This window comes from Hakea prostrata, chromosome 10, assembly GCF_041222555.1.
Source record: "Hakea prostrata isolate BN-2017 chromosome 10, UWA_Hpros_2, whole genome shotgun sequence".
Taxonomy (NCBI): Eukaryota; Viridiplantae; Streptophyta; class Magnoliopsida; order Proteales; family Proteaceae; genus Hakea; species Hakea prostrata.
The window spans coordinates 43,604,353-43,625,877 of record NC_142609.1 but is presented as its reverse complement, the minus strand read 5'-3'; the positions used below and the strand labels follow the sequence as shown (position 1 = coordinate 43,625,877).

The 21,525-nt window shown below is 37.4% G+C and overlaps 3 protein-coding genes across 3 annotated transcripts; 1 reads left to right on the top strand and 2 right to left on the bottom strand.

The window, feature by feature from the left end:
* Positions 1-935: 935 nt before the first annotated feature.
* Positions 936-6,235, bottom strand: LOC149003243 (electron transfer flavoprotein subunit beta, mitochondrial-like). Its single transcript, XM_089138013.1, has 5 exons — positions 6,036-6,235; positions 5,639-5,923; positions 5,343-5,423; positions 3,715-3,809; positions 936-1,821 (listed from the first exon to the last, which is right to left on the bottom strand). The coding sequence occupies exons 1-5, from the start codon at positions 6,102-6,104 to the stop codon at positions 1,596-1,598; spliced, it is 756 nt and encodes a 251-aa protein (XP_088994139.1). The 5' UTR covers positions 6,105-6,235; the 3' UTR covers positions 936-1,595.
* A 1,237-nt stretch (positions 6,236-7,472) lies between these two features.
* LOC149003242 (CDT1-like protein a, chloroplastic) lies at positions 7,473-11,519 on the bottom strand. Its single transcript, XM_089138688.1, has 7 exons — positions 11,077-11,519; positions 10,855-10,974; positions 10,424-10,658; positions 8,901-9,608; positions 8,497-8,698; positions 8,319-8,409; positions 7,473-8,086 (listed from the first exon to the last, which is right to left on the bottom strand). Exons 1-7 carry the CDS (start codon positions 11,487-11,489, stop codon positions 8,029-8,031), a joined length of 1,827 nt encoding a protein of 608 aa, XP_088994814.1. The 5' UTR covers positions 11,490-11,519; the 3' UTR covers positions 7,473-8,028.
* Positions 11,520-12,404: 885 nt separating this feature from the next.
* LOC149003241 (adenylosuccinate synthetase, chloroplastic-like) lies at positions 12,405-20,266 on the top strand. The gene is made up of 5 exons (XM_089137757.1): positions 12,405-12,767; positions 15,180-15,538; positions 18,659-19,351; positions 19,444-19,755; positions 19,892-20,266. Exons 2-5 carry the CDS (start codon positions 15,218-15,220, stop codon positions 20,060-20,062), a joined length of 1,497 nt encoding a protein of 498 aa, XP_088993883.1. The 5' UTR covers positions 12,405-12,767; positions 15,180-15,217; the 3' UTR covers positions 20,063-20,266.
* The last annotated feature ends 1,259 nt before the right edge of the window (positions 20,267-21,525 follow it).

The following is a 21,525-nucleotide window of genomic DNA, read 5'->3' as shown; positions in this document are numbered from 1 at the left end:
GTTTTATAAACACCACATGAGATCTGTAGAAAAAAGAGTATCAAAAGCAAGAGAGAGCATGGTGAAAAAGGTGGACTTCTAGGTGTGTTACTGATGTCGCTATCCTTGAGATGAAATTCACCCCCCACAGATGGTCAAATGGTGTTTTCTCAGATTTTGCAAAGCACTAATAAAATCTAAGTACATGCATGCGTGTTTGAATGGTACACCATCTTCGCTCGTGCACCACACACATGCATCAACGTGTCTTATTATTATAAGACAAGGTTGTTAGGCACCACTTATTAATTTAACTTGAATTCAATTTTTTTGGGTGAAATTTACTTGAATTCTAACTTCTTGGTTTACGATGTCGACTAAATAGAGTTGCATCAGAAGGAGAGAGTTGGATTGGAAACCACCAATTTGTGGTTGGGTAAAAATTGGTGGTTGGGTAAAACTAAACTCCGATGCTGCAACGAAGGGAAGTAGAAGTGGTTGTAGGTTGGGCTTTATAATCAGAAACATAGATGGGCAATGTGTACTTGCTATTTCAAAACCAGCCCAGGCCCAATCCGTTTTCGAAGCCAAAGCCAGAGATGGTTTGCTTTATAATTTGGGGGAAGGTTATGATATGGTGATTTGAGAATCATACTGTGTTGATTTGATCAATGCGGTAAATGACCATGAAACACAAGGTCTAGATGATATCTACTATCCAAATTATAAATTTTCAATTGTAAAGCCCAACACATTTGTAGAGAAAGCAACTCATGCGCAAACACCCTATTTTAGAAGGCACTATCTTTGGCGAGCGAAATAATCTGACCTATTTCCTCTCCTTGAATCCTTTCTATGATTGAGTTGGACTCCTCGGCTGTAGCTCGATTCTCTCTTGTTTGAATGAAGTTCATTACCCAAAAACAAAAAATGTGGACTATATAGAAACTCTTTCCTAAAAAGAGAATAAATGAGAGAGTTGACACTTTATTTAAATCCAAGAATATAAATTGTTTTATTTTTATCATATTAAAAATAATACAAGATGATCAACAAGCAGAAACCAACACTAAACGTGGTGGTCCTGGTGACGGTGAGAGGGAGGAAGAAGAACATTTTAAGATTCCCAGTTGCAATTCCCGCAATGTGTCACTGTGAAGCTCTTCCAAGCTTCAATTTAGATATAAAGGTCTCCAGTATAAGCTTGACCTGGAGCAGAAACATAACTCTAGTTCATTCTCAATCCCTGCAACTTCAACAACGTGCAACCCTGAAAAGAACCTTGGCTGGTTATCTTTTACCACTGTGGTTTTCACATTCTGAAACGGTTTCAGCTTTAGATTTGATCACCACCTTAATACAGCTAACAAGCCGATTTGGATGTTCTAGTGGATGGTACATTGCCCTGTTGTGGTGATGCTAGAGAAACAGTCCAAGTTGCAGAGATGAGTCCTACAGAACAGCTAACTGACCAATAAAAGGGTTCTGTAAAAGAAGAAACGATACATTATATTAACAACTGATCACTAAAAGGGTTCTATAGAAGAAGAAACCCTTTAACATGTAAAGTGACGTGAAGTGACTCATTGAACAGCTTCAATAAGGATGAGTAACAATTAAATGACACGGGCTTCGTTTTTCAGTTTGTCGATTAGTTCATCGACTGAGGAAACAATAACCCCAGCTTTCCTCTTTGGGGGTTCAGTTACTTGAACAGTCTCCAAATCAGACTTGATTTCCACATTCAGCTCTGCAGGAGTAACCTTCTTGATAACCTTCGATTTTGCTTTCATTATGTTGGGAAGTGTTGCGTATCTTGGCTGGTTCAATCTCAAATCCGTGCTGGATCATGGAACAAATATCCCCAACCCCAACCAAACAAGGCAACAACAAAAGAAGAGAGTAAGTGCTCAGCCACATATGATTACAAGTGCAAACCATTAAACATCCCCCCATAATGAAATTGAACTAAAACATGCAATTATCAGGTCTCCTTTTTCTAGCAAATATCATGAAGACGTGGCCAAAATGAAGAACAAAACCTCTTTTTTCCCTTCCAAAAGTAGAAAGGTGTTCAAAAGGCATTGCACAAACATAACCATCAATGATGAGAAAATCAGTAGACTGCTCTCAAAACAAGCTCCAAAAAGCAAACACCAAGGATGAACGGAAGTAATATAAGATAAAGCTCCAAAGAGAGCATATCTATTTACTACTCAACAGGCTTAAATTTCATTAAAAAAACAATTCACTGTATTACTTTTTTTTTCTTTTTAAATCTAACATCCTTCCATATAATAAAGAAAGAAACGACAATAAATTATTTGTTTTGTAGATACCAATTCTTAAGTGCCTACCACAGAGTTTAACAAGTTTGTTCTACTTTGATCTTTGCTTCTATCAGTCCCAATTCTAGTATTATTTGTGGCACACGAAATGCGTGGATTGTGTCTGTGATAGAGGACTAAGACTAATCATCGCAGCATCAGTAGCATAGGCTGTGATCAGACAAAAAACTTAAATTGAACCTATCTAAATTTGAATTTAAGCTTCCAATTGGTATCAGTTTTAGCCCCAGCCAGTAGTCAGATTTCCTTTTGGGTCAGTGTGTGTATATTTCTCTTTCTAATTTTAGATTTTGTGCTTCTTTTTTTTCCCAGATAGTCAAGTGAGCCTCTAGTGTTATCTCTACCTCTAGGCATCAACCTAAGTTCCAGTAGTATACCATGGCTGGATTCTGCCATAGGTATTCAAGTTAATCATTTCAGTCCTTCTATCTTATCAAGTATAACAGGCTACGTTTTACTGTGACACTTGTGAGTTTTAACTCCATTCACCAAGCCTTCAATTGAAGTAATTTTGGTACTAAACAGTCAAATGAATTGTTACTAATTGGATAACCTCCATACATTAAAGGTACCATTCTCCTACCCTAGTTCACCCATTTGACCAGATTTTATGCTTCATATGTGCCCTGGTCTGTCATTTAAGTTCACCTTGACTGCTGGAATATTCTGATCTTCTGTCCAATGTGTGGGATGGATATAATACACAATGTTTAGTGAGTTTAGACCGATCATCAACACAATGTTGCAGAGCAGCATAAGACAGGAAGAACAGTTTGAGGGAAATTGAATTTGGGGGAAAAAAACAAAGAGATTTTCAGAATGGGAAAATTACACCCCTAAATGTTATCACACAACAAGTATATAGCCTTATTTCAATTAGATGGGGTTGGCTAATCTGGGACATGTTCTGAGAATGAAATAAGAATTTCTTTTTTCAAACAGCATGTATGTCATTTTTTGAGCCCTATGATCAATGAAACTCAGAAACATAATACACAACCCAATATCCCATTTTTGGTTTCCAAAATGACTAATCTTATTCCAATCCATCTTTGTTGCAACCTGAATGTATACTGGCCTGAGAATAGAGATAGTCTTCTAATTTTACATATTGAAAGAGAAAACATGATGTAGCATCTTTCCTTATTTCAGATGTAGAGTCTTCAATTCCAATTTCATGTTTTCTATCTACCTGAGTAATCCTGATGCTGGAAGCATTAAAATGAAACAAAATCTACCAAATATAATTGCTCATATGTATTGGACCAACTTGTTAAAGAAATTTTTACATGGTTAACACAGGCAGAGTTCAGATTCTGAAGAAAGACAAAAGTAAAAAAGTGAAATGTGCATACTAATATGAGAGTGAAGGGCATCTGATATTTACGTGATTACTGCTGGTAAATCTAAACACAAAGTCTCAAGACCTTCATCCACCTCCCTGTCCACTGTTGCAACCTGCTTCTCTTTGTCGATTACAACCTACCAGAAAACAGCAAACAAGTATTAATAGATGAGAAACCAAAACACTTTCAGCTCGAATATCCCAACATCCAGTTGCATTTTTAGATGTATGAAACCTCAATTAAATTTTATTGATTCATAAATTAAGATAAAAGAAACATAAATTTTTTTTTTTGGATGAATAATTAATCATTAAAGACAAGACAATTACAAAGAAAGATCCACGGGCAAAGGATCAAGGGGAAGAATGGATTTGGGAGTTGAGGCCCCAGGCAACAACAATGAGTCTGTTCCTTGGGGAGTCAACAACCGAGGGGGGAGGGAAAAACAGAAATTTTAGAGGATACATCAAAATAAATAGCATTCCAAATAGCATCAATGGATCGGGATTTAGAAGTCCAGCGCCGAAGGTTTCGCTCCCACCACAGATGGTGGACTGAAGCCCCAAAAACAAGCCTGCCTATTCGGTCACAAATAGAGGTACCTGAGAAGTTACTCAAAACCCAAGACCAGTCCTTAATGAACCCAAATGATCGACGACAGCAGGGCTAAATGAAGTTAAGGGCTTTTCTCCAAAGAGCACTGGAGAAAGGGCAAGAGAAAAACAAGTGTTCGATGTCCTCAGGGCTATTCCAGCAAAGAATGCAATTTAGGTTCACAGGGATGTGGCGGGTAGCAAGGAATGACTGGGTTGGTAAGGCAGTGTTTAGGGCTCTCCAAAGGGTAAGAGAGTGGCGAGGGATATGACCTTTGAACCAAACCAATGGGGGCCATAATTAGATACCTAAAACATTGAAAAGATTGAATGATATCAGTCTGTTTCTTGTTCACCCGAAGAATTTCTAACAAATAAAAGGTTCATAAGGCTTTGCCAAGTGAAATGATAACATCAATGCACTATTGACCACTTAATTGGAAGCAATTAATCAGTAGATTAACCTGCTTCTGTGTCTACTCTCCAAGCAAGTAGCAACCTACAAACCTTAGAGGTCGATCTATCTTATCCATCTAACCAGTAATCAAATTACATTTACAAATCTTACCCAATAAAAGCTCCTTTTGCAACTATTTTCAATCCCACACCACCCTCTGATTATTTAATAAAAAGAAGATTCCCGAGAACTCTTCTAATTATATGCAGTTGAGGCATCCAGCATTAAGAAAATCTCCAGAATTTAGCAGCCAGTAAGAATTGGGGATTGCATAAATCATTACATGAAGTAGGAGATGAGTAACAAGTGTGTACTGTGATTAAGAAATTGTATATACAGTTAAGATAGTTTTGCTACAAAAACCTAGTTATTATAAGCAAGAATAGCTTTTCCTCTCAGTATTCTGTAAATTGGCTGAAGCCTTTATAGAATAAAAAGTGAACACTCAGTGCTTGAGTTTCTTTCTTGCAAACAAAATGCAGAAACTAATATGCAGCACAAAGGAAGATAAAATCGAACCCAAAAGATGATCTCAAGAATCTTCTTGGCTTTATCCCCTGCTCCCAAACAAAGAAGAAACCACGCATTTAGGTATTTATATACTGGATCAAAATCAAACCTTTGAAGCAAAAGTACCCTGTGGCCATTTGAGCAGCCCAGCCACCATCTGCCCTGTTTGATTGCAATCATCATCGATAGCCTGCACTAGAACACAAACAATCACAAAGGAGCCCATAAATGCAACTGCATACATATTTCCCCTTTCCACCTAATTCTTATCAACAGAAAATGTTATCATTAAATTGCTTCAAAACCCAACTACAGTAGATCTATTTTCAGATCAAAATTCAGCTCAAAACCTATTTCTCGAGAAAAGAAGAAAAAAAAGTTCATTCTAGAGACGAATTGATGGACCTGTTTACCGAGGATGAGAAGACCGGGTTTCTCAGAGTCGACAAGCGATTTAAGAATCTTGGCGACCGAGAGAGGATAGAGTAAGGAAGGAGTATCGACATGGATGGCCCTATCAGCTCCCATGGCAAGACCCGTCCGAAGAGTGTCAACGCACTGGGCAGGTCCCATGCTGACGGCGATCACCTCAGAAGCCAATCCCGCCTCTTTGATTCGAAGGGCTTCTTCCAGAGCTATCTCGCAGAATGGGTTCATTGACATCTTCACGTTTGTCGTTTCAACACCAGTCTAATTTGTTTTTCGATTGCAGACACAAAAAACCCAATCAATTCAGTGCAAACGACGATCACGAATTGACGATGAAGAACTAGTTAAAATTCAAAGTTAGGTTTTGGGTTACCTTGTCAGGCTTCACTCGAATCTTGACTGCGTAGTCAATGACCCGTTTTACAGCAACCATGATCTTCATCTTTGTTTCTCAATAATTGAACAAAGCAACGTTGCTGAAACTAGAAAGGAGGCAGAGATGGAGCTATTGCTGATATGATGATGGTGGATGATCATGGACTCATGGTTCATGCCTTCATGGATATATTGAGCGCTCTGGGCGAAAGATAAAACTCGCAAATAAGGACAACGATTAGGGGCATTTTAGTCAAACAGTGATTGGATGAGATTGCCACTTGGGCGTCAGCAAGATATATATCCAAATTAAATAAATAAATAAAAATTGACATTGGTTTTTTTTTTAAATGAAAAAAGAAAATCATTACACAATTACATGGATTTGTCCGTGATACACAAGACCCAATAAGACTAGTAGACACTTCTATAGCCCTAGTATTAGGCTTAGTTAAGAGAGATGGTAGAGCACGGTGATTGCTCCAAATCTCTTGGATTTTCCGTCCTTATGTTGCCTTGTTAATACTTATTTGGAGGCGAAAAAGTATTGTCTCTAAATAATCTACTATACTTAATCTACCAATGTTAACATTTTGATTTGGTCTTGATCATTATGATGTATTTTAGAAATTTATTTATCAAAAGAAAATTTTGAAATTTGAAAATTATAATAGTGCCAAAAACATGAGGATTTGGGGACCTCGAAGAACACTTTCGATGGTTTTTTTTCTTCTTTTCAGAGAACAAAAGAACAGATGATAAGTATTTATTAACACGATTTATTCTTTCATTATTGAAGAACGAACGAATAAGAAAAATGGTTTGGAAGATGAATTTGTGAAACATGTAAGTTGAAGGAACAATAACTTGGTAAAATAGTCCTAACAGTGAAAATCTCACAAAACCAACCCCCTACCTCTAATTGCAAGTCCCTTTACTTGGCTCTCCTGCCCCCATTGCCTTCCTTGAAAACTAAAATTTTGTATTGTGGATCCAATTGGAAATCTATTCAGTATGTGTTAACCCAAAGAATGGTATTCAACATGAAAACATGAGTTTTAGACAAAGACTTCTTCAAAAAGTGTTACCAAATGCATTTTTGAAAATTTTGATCTCCCAAAGTTGTGCTGTTAGACACCCTAATGGCCTTTTCATTCTCAACTTGCAGCTTTCTTAATTGTTGCAGCACCATCAACAGATCTTTTGAGGACAACAATCTAGAATAATAATTTTCATAAGTTTTCTTTCTTGGTCATAGTTCAGCTATCTTGCATTCTTGCCCCTGCTTTAGCTGTCATGTCTTCCTTAACTGCCAACTGTAGCAATAACCAGTTCTAAAGGATCAAAAACATAATTCAACCATAAGAAGGCTTAATTTAATCTCCCTTAGCAAGCATTCCATTATTGATTCCCACAGGTTTATTTATTTCTTGATAGACAATATTTGCTCTTGACTGCATTAAAAGAAGAATTTCTATCTGTTTGATATGACAAACTGAAAGTTCAGAGGTGCAAACAAAACCAAAACATTACCATGCACAAAATCTCTTGGTTGTAAAGTATAGCATGCTTACTGCAACTTTTATTGGCCAAGTTACTGTTAATGTGGTTCACTTTTAAGAATGATAAGCCAATATTTCTTTCAAATACAGCTATATTGATATGATTAGATGCAAAACTTAGCATCAGTAACTGCAGAAAAACAAGAGGAGGCGATATTTACAATGAAGTCTGAACCAAGCCAATTCCCCCTCAAGAAATTCAAAAGGCTTTCTCAAGACTTACTTTCTATATGAATAACAAAACATGGGAAAAACTGTAGACCTTGTGGCAAAAAAATAATTGAGTAACGAAAAAGGAAGCTTAGATTTGGCGATGGCTGCTGGGAGACTTCCTTTCCATCGATATCATCTCTATGTTTTAGAGCCACAGTTCAATTTCCCTGATGACAGACACAGCTTGAAGAGATATTTACATTTCTCTACCATCTCTTACTCCGCTTCTGCAAGTCTTGAACGGATCAATTCAGGGCTTGAATTCTTATCAACACTGCACAAAACACCCGTAGAGATGTCACTAACTGTTTCAAATTTTCTTTTAACTAAATGTGGAGAAATACTAAAGAATCTGCAATAAGATCCAATTGAACTTTTGAACATGGAGAACCTAATATAAAAATGACAAATAAATGCCTCTTCACCATGATTCAAGAGATTCCATATGGTGCAGAAGCTCACACAAACCAAAAATAGGACATGATCCAACATTTGAAGGGACTTACCAGATGAGATAATCTCCACTGGCTGCCACCTTGCTGGAAATCCAATCAGGAGTAAATTCCTCTAATAATTTCAACTGTTCTTCAACTTCTCCTGAAAAGAGAAACCAAGGAGATTTAGCTTAATTGAAGCTTCAGTAGATCTTCCAATTTCTTTCATTCTTAATAATCAACATCTTACTTCTATCAATTATATCACAATGGCTAGCAATTATCTTGTGCATTAGCTCTTCCTTTGTCATAACAGAGCGAGTAATGGACTGAAATATGAGGAGGATCATGTCAAACAGCTTAGGTAGGCATGCAATCATCTGTCGCCTCCACTTTGCTTGTGACACACCTGTATCCAATTCCTCCATTGCCTTCCTCTCTTTCTCTCGTATCTGCAAGAAACCATGTTGGTTATTTCCTTGCAAAGTTGACAGGCTTATACTAAGATCAGTAGAGACAACACTCTGAAAAACATTAAAATTAAACGGTAACTAGTTCACTTAAGTCAGCCTAACATTGGAATTCCTTTTATGCAAATGGGGAGTCCCAAGGAAAATTAATGATATCAAACCCACAAGCTTTTAAAGGACTTACGGATTCTAAAAGAGACTCTGGAAGAAAATCAATATCTGGCTCAACCATTGCCTGCTCCCTTACATCTAACTCATCATCAGGTCTTTCATTCTTTACAGGGGTGTCAAATTTCAATGACCTGGGCCGCCGCTTTATTAATTTGCACGGAGTGTTGAAGTCATCATCTGGACTCATACTACATCTCTTTGGTGTCTGTAATACTGGAGTGATACTCACCAGCCTGGAAGGAGTTAAGATTAGTTTTGCAGGAGTACCCTGAGTACCAGCAATTTCTGATGGTGAGTGGTCCTCACTGTTCATTGGCTCCATCTCTTTACACTGTCTTACAGTACTGGGAGACGATTCAACAACTGATGAAGCACAGAATCTTGATAACTTTTTACTGGTAGACTTTGAAGAACATCCAAGAGGTGGAGCAACATTCGCGAGGGTTTCTTCGTTGGAAGAACATTCTTTGGGGCAGGCAATTGACAGTGGCAGAGCAGAAAGACTGGGAACATCATCAGATAATTTGGGGAAAACTTTATGAGAGAAGCGCCTCTGGAAAGACTTGGCCAGGTGAGAGGCAACTGCTGGAGGCTGGGGAAGAGCATTAGATGATGTCTCATTGGGCAATGAGGTTTTCCTGGCAGAGATTGTGGTTGAGAGTACTTTCTCTTTTGTTTGGTTAAAGGGCTCTGGCAATGTTTCCTCTGGAACTTCATCCTCCTATAGAAGATATGTAAATTGTTAACTTGACATAAGATATGATGTTACAAAAGAATAAAACCTAAAACAGTAAACCAACTTAACTGCAATGTAAAAAAATAAAAATAAAAAATGTTTGTAATATGCATTGACTGCTTCACTAAAGCTAACACAACCACAAACTTACTATCTTGTCATTAAAAAAATCATACTACTATGATAAGAGCACGGACCCATGCAGGATGGCAACATTTTTTGAATCTTTAAGATATTGCAGAACTTTCTCAAGAAGGATATTATTAATTAGGTCCAAAACTATCACTTATCATTCAATTAGTAGAAAAATATAATAATTATAAAACCCAAAAAAAAAAATTGTCCAAAACTATTAGGCACCAAAACATGAAGTCCAAAGGTATGGTTAGATTTCTGTTAACTAAACAACACTTGCTCACGCACCAATTCGTGCATTTGAGCATATAATTTTAACAGTCTCATAAAAAACATTAACCCTTAATTTCTTAAAGAAGCTGGTCCTTATATCAAGAAGGCCAATAAAAAAAAGAAGATGAACAAATATGCATTTCAAGTAGTATCTAATTATTAATAGAACTTTGATCTTTGGCGAAACAAGAAAAAGAAAATTATTCGTAGGACAAGGAATAACAATCTTGTGATCAATTGGACAGAGTAAACAGCAGATATAATCAGACAAAGAAATCAAAGCAATCAGACCGCAAATGCAAAAAGAAATTAAATCCCAAAATCAGGATGTGGTTGCTTTGCGAGAAAGAAAGAAAAAAGAAAAAAAGAAAAACAAACAAACCAACTTGTACCTCAGGATGAGCATGGGAGAAACTAAAAATCCGCTCTCGGAACACCCTCCTCAAACTCAAGTACTCAGGTCCCTCTTTTTGCTTCTTATCATTTTTGAATGCATTGGATATCAAGGTAACTTGAAGCTCTGGCTTCATACAGAGGGTTTGCTCATCTTGCAACAAAACCTTCTCTATTGAAACAGCTTCAGGTAACAAGTACTTTATTTGAGCTAAATGGGCAAAAGAAAACCTCCTGAAAAAAACATGTATAAAAGTAACAACATAAGCACATAAAATCGGAACCTAGGGTTTACTCTCTTAACGTAACTCATAATTAAAACAGAAAAAGAGAGAGGAAAGATGAAGAAACAATAACAATAGAGATCATCAGCTAATAAATTAGGGATTTTCCATTCTCTCAAGCGATCTATTGAAGGGCCAGAGCCTACCTGTCAGTTAGTGATTCGATCTTTGAGCAAATGTTGGTGAAAGTAGACATCGACCCCTTCAATCGAAGCAGCCGAATCGAACTTTCCATGCTATCAAAGAACTGACCCAGTAACTCGTACCTGAATTCCCAACGAAAAACTAAAAGATGATTAATACCTGCATTGAAACATATTGACTTCGATTCTGGAAACAGTGACAGGCAGAAGGAACTAAGATCTTACTTGCTGGGCAGCTTCATGGATACTCCACTTTTGGAAGATCTACCCACTAAACCAGCAGTTGATTCCGAAAGCTTCAATCTTTTGTCGGATAAAACTCTTGCATTCGATCTGATTTGATCTTGTCTATCAGAGTGGCCTTCTTTAAGCGGTGTCTGCAGTCCTTTCGCGAACTCTTTCACTTGTTTTACTGAAAAAGCAACAGAACCTCTGGTCCGTGTTCTCCGAGGGACTTGTATTGGCTTCTCAGGAGTTTTCGAACTCCACTGATCATGAACCGACGCTTGGACTCCATTAAAAGAAACGGATTTTAGGTCGACGTTCTTGGACTTCAAGCCATCGAGATTTGATGGTAATGTTGATGGCTTCGCTTCTGATGAAACTTTGATTGTTTGAGAAAATCTGGAGGAATCCATAGCGAAGGAGCGAAGGAGCGCAGGAGGGAAGAGGAGATCAAAGAAGTGAACACAATTTGGCGGGAGGGGAAGGTCGCAAGCTATATACTCGTCTTTTGGCGGGAAATTGCTGACGTGTTTCGCGCCAAAATCTAAAGCGACATGTATCGGGTGTATCCGAATCCGAATCGGATTAGCAAGTTCACTATCCGAATCCGAATCCGACAAAAATTTAAAGAAGACATCCGAATTCGAAACTTTATCGGATATCCGATAATAATCCGGTCCCATAAAATATCCAATTATCGATTGATAATTGTCACTTTTTTACATTTTTTATTATAAATTTCTAATTTTCTATTACTGAATACCGCTATCCGAATCCGATTACCGGTATCTGAATCCGATTATCATCTATTTTTAAAGAAAAAATGTTAAATACTTTACTTTATCCGGAAAAAAAATTATCCGGATATTTATCTGATCCGATAAGCAATTATCCGAATCCGAATCCGGTTGCTTAACGGACGGATACGGATATTTTTTCTGGTAATAAATATTTTGGATAGGAATACCCTTAAATGAATACGAATACAAATTCAAAGGCGGATTTCAAATATCCATTTCCAGGTCTACATATATGAGAGAGGCGCCCTTGATCAACACAATCGCCGCCGCTCAAACCCACCCCACAAAGTTTGCTTAACCAAGTAACTGTTTAGGGTTTCGATAAAAAACATGAAAGGGACAATTTTTTATTTTGGTACAAACCCGCTTTTTTTATTTTTATTAATACTGGGATAAGGATATTAATATTTCTTACCAAAGAAAAGAAGGGACGTTAATAATAATTCCTAATTTTTGTTTTGTTTTTTTTTTTTTTTAAAGTCTGGTAAAAAGGAAGGGGGAGAAAGAAAAGGTTTGAAACAAATGCCGTTCTTTCCTCTTGTGCATGGAGAATTTTAGAATCTTATTATAATGGAAAGAGATATGGACTGACATATCCACGAGCATGCGTTGGAGTTCAGAAAGTGGAAACAAAAGCCTGAACGACTGCGATTCCTTATAGCCAAACACCGAGACACGGCTGCAACAGATGTTAGAGAATCTGTTACAAGATATTATTTTAAAAGCTTTGGAATTCACATTCCATCTTCAAGCTTCAGTCTTCGATATCGAGAGAACGGAGAACGGAGTCTTCTTGTCGTAGGCTCGTAGCTAGCTATCTACATAGCCAGCCGCAGTTGCAACTTTTGCTTCTTACGAAGCCCAGGGCTTACAGCTCCGGCGCCGGATAAGGTAAACAGTCTCACTGTTTCTCTTCTTGTATTATTTTCGTTAATTTCTGTATGATTGATAGTTTTTTCTCTAACGATCCCCTAAACAAGGCCAAATGCCAGTCCAAAGCTTGCAATCGACCTTTGAACCAAAATTAAGACAAATTCGAACTAGGGTTTTCTCACTTCTGGTAGGGTTCTCCGGTTTTTTTTTTTCATTGACGAATTTCCAATTTTTACAATAAAACGTGTCCCTACTCCTTAATGCTATAAATACATGTGCATGTCATGGATGTACAGTAGGTTAGTTGTTGTCAATCCATTCTTTTGGAAATCTGAGGTCGTGAAATTGTAGTTCTTGTGTAACTTGTATGCCCATTTTCGTACTTCCATAGTGCTCTTGATTCTCCGTCTCTGCAGACTTTTTCATCTACAGTTAATCTTAATGTTTTTGTCTTTTCTATGAGTTAAATTTCCTTATTCGTGTGTTTTAGTAAAAAGTCCCTGATATTAATCTGATGTGCTACTTTTGTTTTCATAGTATAGTGGTTCCTGGTGGGAGTGAATTTATTGCGTCTTGTGGGTGGACATGGTTCCCTCTGTGAATCTGTCAGGATCATGAAGCGACACTATATGTAGTACATTTGACGGATTTTGTACTTGATCTTAGCAAATTTGTTATCTAAATGCAATTTGTGATTGGAGTCTAATAATAATATGGAACCATAATCAGTCGGTAATGACTGGCACCTCTTAGTGCACGGGTTCAATGCTCCCTCTGGTATATGTAATAGTCCCCATCCCCCATATATATATATATATGGAACTGTAGTTTAATTTTACAGTCCTAAAAATCCACCTACTTCTCACAAATCATTTATACCAAAAAAGAAAAGAAAAGAAAAGAAAAAAAGAGCTTATTTCTCATGAATTGCTATTATTCAGGAACAGTAGCTAAATACTTAAATTTCAATGCTATATGTAATATGGCTGATTCTTATATAATCAGAAACTGCAGTTCAATCCTCTATATGTGATACACTGTCATTGATATGTTTCCTTGATATATGATGCTTGGATTTTTCATTCTTGAACAGGTTCTGGACTTTGGAATATAATGTAGAATCTGAAATTAATGTTTGATAAAACACTTGGTTTGAACTTTGGTACAGGCATATCTATGATAATTCCTCAGTTTATAAGTTTTCATTTTATTCTCTTTAGTCCTGCACTAGAAAGATTTAAACTTTTAAATTGCATGTTGTCTGTTTTATCTTTTGGACTCTCAAACTATGGTATGATCCCATTTAATTTTTAGCAGTTTATATACATACTTGAATGAAGTTTCCCTCTCCCCCTGTCTTAACTACATTTGATTGGGTCAGTCATTCACTCATTGGTCTTATATGGCAAGGTATTAGGATGTAAAAGGAAAAAAAACTCTTTCCAAAATTTTCCAATTCTGCAATGTTCCAAATCCATGAGTATAATTTTTATATCATTTAATTGCTGATGAGCTTAATCTACACTAACCAGATCTTGAAACAAATGAGTAAGATTAAAATGTATCAGTTCAACTGAGACCAAATGGTTTGCTGATCCATGAACGATCATTCATGTCACTCTGGAAAAATGCATAGGCTCAGGGACAAAAACCCTGAATCCATGGGTCCCAGAATTTTGGTTGAGGCACTAGGATTGGGTAGTTTCAGGTTTGTGCCATTAGCAAGAGCTCAGTGCAAATTTGAATCATGGAAAAATTTCACTTTTCTTTTCCTAGAAATGGAATCCAACTGTGACTAATTTAATATGGTAGGAATAACTCTGTTATTTGAAGTTTGCACACACCCATCAAGGTTGGGGAAAAATTCAGTGTCTTCTATTGGACTGTGAACTGCTTGCCGAATTTTGCTAGGATGGTCAAATATCTTCTATGCTTGGGGGGCCATCTAATGTTTGAAGTAGGGTTGCAACAGGGTGGGGTTGGGTTGGGCCAGGCCGGGCCGGGCTTTTTAAAACCCTAACACAGACCCTGAATATCCTAGGTTGATCCTAACTATGAACTTGACATGTTGTTGTTCATTTTATCAAGTTTCTGTTCCCCTGATAAAATATGTCTTATATGTTCTGCAAAAACTGTTCTTCAGACCGCTATTCTCTCGTGTTCGTTCTTGAAGAAACAAAAGAACAAACCATTTTAGCAAACATGTATAACTCGTTCTTTTGTGCCAGAAGAACTGTTAACTTAGACCGTTATTTAAGTGCATCCTTTAACTTTAACATGGAACGGACATGTAACTAACGGGGTCGCATTTCCAATTCATTCCTTTTCCTGTTTCTGTTGGCCAAAATCTTACCATTACTTTACATTTCACTACCCTTGAGTACATGAACCTTTCCAGAAGTTACTGACTTGGCTATTTGTTTGTTTGAGGCTCTGAGCTACAGAAAGGGACTGAAACCTCCTACATCATGAGTCTTTCTGGATTGAAACTTGACTCGAACCTTATCTCGGTTCCCCAGAAGAGCTTCTTTAATGGAAAGGTCGGAGGCGAGAGGACTGCTCTGCAACTTCCTTCTGCTTCCACAACCTTTCGGCAGATTGTATGCTCTGCCAAAGCTGTGACTCCTTCATCTCCAGTGGAAGTGGCTGTGAAGACAGATGATTTGCCGAAACGAATTGGATCGCTTAGTCAAGTTTCGGGTGTTTTGGGTTCTCAATGGGGTGATGAGGGAAAAGGGAAGCTTGTTGATATCTTGGCTGGGCATTTCAATATTGTTGCTCGCTGTCAGGTATATCCCGTTCTCTTTCCACTTGTTTAAGTCTACTACTTTCTGATTTGCCCAACTGAGTCCCTATTTTTAGGCTTTTTTTCTTTTAAATATTTTTTTTACTGATGTTGTAGAAGAAGCCTCTTCTTGTTCTTCTTCGGAATGGTGCTTCATATTATGAAATGCATGAGTCATTGAGTTTTGTTGCTGATAATCTGTTCTTTGATATAAGAGTGACTAGCATGTCTTGTCATACTGATCAGTTGTATTATTCTATGGGGTTGTGACCACTATCACAATGACTTTTACACTTCTCTCCATCTCGATGATCCTTCCATTGTTCAATATTAAAGTGTAAAAACAGCTGTTTTATTCTTCTTTGGTGATTTTGTTTGGAAAGTATCAATTTTCTACGTTGCACACCTCCTCCTTCCCCTACATTTCTCCTTGGACTCCTCAACCTTCACAATTGGTGAACTTCGATCCCTTCAATTCTAGACTCCATGATTACCATGCCCTCGTCATGACATAAACATTGACATAACTCACCTCTCCTACTTAATGGCGTGGCCACTTGAACTCCCAGGCCATGGACCATATGAACTCTGTAGCAATAAAATGTGGTGGAGCCAATTTTATCACTTCCATTCATGGTGTGAGATCTCGCTCTTGAGCGAGATCTCGCTACCATGAAAAACCGAGATCTCGACCATCTCGGCGAGATCTCGGTCGAGATATGCCATTTTTTGGGCGTCAACTCGGTAGCCCATCTCGGTGGGTTTTAGGGTCCCAATTAGGCTAAAACTTGGTATTTAGCCTATTTGATGCCTTTTGAACACACTAGTGGCCTTGGATTTGTGAGAAAACAGCCATAAGTATGATTTATAAGTCTACCCATATTGTGAAACCGAAATGCTGTAGGATTAGAGAATGCAAGGTTATATAACATGTAATATAAAACCTTAAGGCATATAAATGAAAATCATGTGTATCAAATACATCAAATAACTTAAATGTCATCAAGATAACATTCATATGAGTATTACAATCTTAACTTTCGAGAATAGAATGATAAAAATATACAACCGTTAGAAGTTTTATATAAGTCATTAACGCATAAGTTCATAAGACAAGTAGAGGATGATTGAGCTTTCTTTGATGTTGTAGATGTGCTAAGAGTAGTTGCAAGTGAAACTTTAGCTGAAATCTACAAAAAATTTGGTAAAAAATGAGAATTCCAGCGAGATATGGCAAGATTTGGGGCGAGATATGGTGAGATCTCGAGCGAGATATCCCATCTCGCAGATCTCGCCCGTGATCTCGTCTCGGTTTATGAAAAAACCGAGATATCTCGCGAGATCTCCCACCAAGTTCCATTATCCTGTCCCCATCCCTGCATTTCTCATCAATGGCTCATTGGTGAAGAGTGAAATTGCTGGGTGCCACCCCTTCCTATAACATGGTTTGCATTTACATGCAAATCATGATCCAAGTACCACATCTTTTTGACAGTGCATTGCTTGCTTTACGTATGATGCTTGGTTCAGCATCAGCTGCTTGCGCTGTGCAGCAGCTTGTTTTCATAGTTGCAGTGAACAACTGATGGAGGAATAGTTATGTAAAACAAAATTATATTTTTACCCTAATATTTGATAGACGTTAAGCTGATTCGACCAGCATAAGTTGATGCAGTTAATTTAGGGTTGTCTCTGGGATTGTCTGAATGGCATCCTTATAGATGTATTTAGAACAGGTGATCTTCTTTCATTTCCCTAGTTTTATCTCCAAAAATTCATTATTTAAGTTAGGGGTCCAGATGACTTTTCAAGATGATCTAAAGGTGAGCAAGTGACTTATCATTATGTTCTTTTGACAGATTTTATATCCAGTCACTGAAAGAAAAAGAGTGTTCTAAACTACGAAAAGGGGGGTGGGTGTTGGGAACAAATTTATAAATTATTTGACATCTTAAAGCATGTCAATAAGAAAATCCCATTTTCCTACTGCTGCTTTCAGTGAGAGGCTATGTTGGAATAACCAGTACCACATCTTATATTTTCTAGTCTCATTAGTCTTGACATGCTACGATTTTGTGCAGAAGCTCCATATCCTTGAGAAGAACAAAGAGGACTCATCCAATTATAAGATACTGCTAGATGCAATAATTGCCTATCAGACTCCTTTCTTCATATGACTATACCTACCTAGTAACTGGCTTGGCTAAGCTTCAAAAATAGATTTTGTGCTATGGTATTCAGGTATTTAATCATATGATCAATTACTTTATATTCCCACAAGAGGAAATCACCAGGTTGTCTCAGTTTCACCCCACTGATGTATACCCATGGCTAGGAAAGTTAATTTCAATTTATGATTTCTCCAGCGTTCTACAGAGGCAGTAATTTCGAGTGCCTACAAGAAGTGCAAGTTTTACCATTTATCCATCTATTTAGAAAACGCTGCACTTTTTTTTATCCCTCATGATAAACCATGAATAGTTTGCCCATGAATTATGTCTGGATAATGTCAGGAATACCAAAAAAAAAATGGTTTTCAATTTTCAACTGTTAGACAATGAGTAAGCTTTGCTTTAAGATTGAAAGGCAAATTGTTTTATGAGTAGGTTTACAATCTCCTTGTGAACACATATCTTGTGAATATTTAAATAGTGTTGAACAAATCTCGCATGGATTATTCAAATAATATGGGAAACCAATTTCTGCTAGTCCTTCAGACAAGCGAAAAGCTTATAGAGCCCCCACATGGCCACACTCCACAATAGAATGAATGCAGAAAATTCATAGAACAATGCCTGCTCACTGTAAGTATATGAAGGAATGCTTCATTCAAGATGCAGCAGTACTTACTGTTGCCACATAAAAATATGAGGTCTAACATTTGCAAGTCCTTCAACCAAGTGTCTTATGGTATATTGAGTTTGGCCCTTTTATCTTCTATGATTCTTGTAGAGGCTTGGTTTGTTGAAATTATTTAAGAATATTACGTTACAGAGATTCTCTGAATTATTATAGTGTAGACATAGTAAATGAGTCTGTTGTCTCTAAATAGGTAGGACTCCCAATCCTTTTTAGTTTTTCTACTCAATGTGATTATGAAAATGTATTTCTTTCTTGATGTTAGGGTGGAGCAAATGCAGGGCACACCATTTACAATTCTGAGGGTAAGAAATTTGCCCTTCATCTTGTTCCCTCAGGAATCCTCAATGAAGAAACCCTTTGTATTATTGGGAACGGAGTGGTGGTCCATTTACCAGGACTATTCAAAGAAATTGAGGGTCTTGAGTCTAATGGCGTCTCTTGTAAGGGTAGGATATTGGTATCGGATCGTGCACACCTATTATTTGATTTCCATCAAGAGATAGATGGGCTCAGAGAAGAGGAGCTTGGTAATTCATTTATTGGGACGACCAAGAGAGGGATTGGGCCTTGTTACTCTAGCAAGATGATTCGGAATGGTATCAGAGTAGGCGATCTGAGGCACATGGATACTTTCCCGCAGAAGCTTGATCTTCTACTATCAGATGCTGCTTCAAGATTCAAAGACTTTAAATATGACCCCAACATGCTCAGGGAAGAAGTGGACAGCTACAAGAGGTTTGCTGAGCGATTGGAACCCTATATTGCTGATACAGTACTTTTTGTGAATGAATCCATCTCACAGAAGAAGAAAATACTGATTGAGGGTGGACAGGCAACCATGTTGGATATTGACTTTGGAACATACCCATTCGTCACTTCCTCTAGCCCTTCAGCAGGTGGGATATGTACTGGGCTTGGCATTGCACCAAGAGTCCTTGGTGATCTTATTGGAGTGGTAAGTGATCCTTTCACTATAATTGGTGAAATACCAGAGCATCATAGCATCACTGAAGTCACTAACCTTTATTTTGAAACATTGTCTTGCAGGTAAAAGCTTACACTACAAGAGTTGGTTCAGGTCCTTTCCCAACTGAGGTCTTAGATATAGATGGAGACCGCCTTAGGTTGAAGGGTAAAGAGTTTGGCACAACTACAAATCGTCCTCGACGTTGTGGCTGGCTTGACATAGTCGCCTTGAAGTATTGCTGTCAGATTAATGGCTTCTCCTCACTCAATCTCACCAAGCTTGATGTACTTACAGACCTTAAAGAAATAAAGTTGGGGGTTGGCTACAGATTAGCCGATGGCACGCCAATCAAGTCAATCCCTTCAAATCTCAATGTGCTTGAGCAAATAACAGTACGTCATAGGACCGGATATTCGTTTGGGGCATGCTTATTTACATTTTCATTAACTCTCTTGGTTTCTTGATATTGCTTGAACCTCTTAATTGCTCTCTTGTTGATGGATTCTGTTTCTCTTTATGTATGTGCAGGTGGATTATGAAGTTGTACCTGGTTGGCAAGAAGATATCTCTAAAGTGAAAGAATATGCTGACCTTCCAATTGCAGCCCGCAAATATGTGGAAAGGATAGAAGAACTTGTTGGTGTACCAATTCATTACATTGGGATTGGACCTGGCCGTGATGATCTCATATTTAAGTAATTTTTTTTTCAGTTTCATATCCATGGATAGATGACCATGGATATCTTGTCAGCAGCGTGAAATAGACCAGCTTTAGACAGAGTTTAGTAACTTATTAGTGATTGTAATAAATTTTTTGAAAGAAATATTCTATGAGATAGTATTTATACCCAGATTCAGTTCTATAGTTCTGGGGTTGAAATCATTGATCCAGGTAGGGGTGTCAATTTGCTATCCAAACTGTTAAAATGGAACCAATTCGGCCGTTATAGCCCGAATCAGCCCAAATTGAATCTTAATTGGCTGTTTTTGGGCTGGGGGGGGGGGGGAGGGCGGCAACACCCAAGTTATTTGGGCTGCTTTGCATCAGCCCATTAGTTCTTTGTTTTTGTTTTGGATGGGGAGGCGGAGGTCTTAGTTTTCTACTAAGATATGATTTTAAAGATATAGTTTTCTATTCAATAGCATCCACAATTATGATACATCTATAGGTTCAATTTTGAGCTTTAATTTTCTAATATATTTCTAGTTTTAACTTACATTAAGTGCTATCAAAATACCTTTTACTTCAAATGCTTTCTATTTTTTTGCTCTAAATTTATTGTTGATAGTAAATAACAATATTTTGTAATAGTCTCAAAGCTGTTCCAATCCGAATCCAAACTGTTAACACAAACCATTAGCCAACTCAACCGAAACTAAATCGAACATAAATTGTTATTTTACAAATGGGTTGTGTTTGGGCATGAGGTTTTTCAGACAGAAAGTGTAAAGCCCAAATCAAAACTACCCAAAACTGCACCATTGACACTCTTAAAACCAGGTTTCAAACTTGGAACTAGAGTTGGATAAACCTGAGAAAGTTGTTCTGATGATAGAGTATAATCTATTCTCTGTGATTATGCCAATTCGAAGTCATAATCAATTGGATTGGATGGAAACCCTTAAATCTCTTTTGCATTAGATTACCAAACTTCAATCATTGGATAGGTGTATGAAAAATTGATTATTGCAACTGGATATTTGATTTTTCAAGTATCCTCCTAACAACAGCTCATTCTAGAGTTTTTTTTTTCCTTTGGTGCAAACACAGCTCATTCACAACTAAAACGAAAAGGTAGATTAAATGATTGAAGGGAAGTTGACTTTGGAGATTCATATTATCGTATACAAAATTTAAAAGTTGGCTTACCCTATTGGCAAGGGCACCAGAAATACCTAACAAAACCAAAAATCATTCTCAATGAAGAACATCTGTATACAAAATTTAAGAGTTTGTTTTGAGTACTGCTCCAATGATGAGGAGCCCTACCTTATTGACCCAACAATTAGGGTCACCTACCCTAGTCCATGCGGGCCCCAATTGCGATGCACAAATAGGTTTATCCCTTATAAGTTCAATTTCTTCACAAGAAAGTTTTTTTTCTACAAGGACCAATCAAGATTTGTGTTCCAAATAAAAATGCAAAAGATTTGATCTTTCC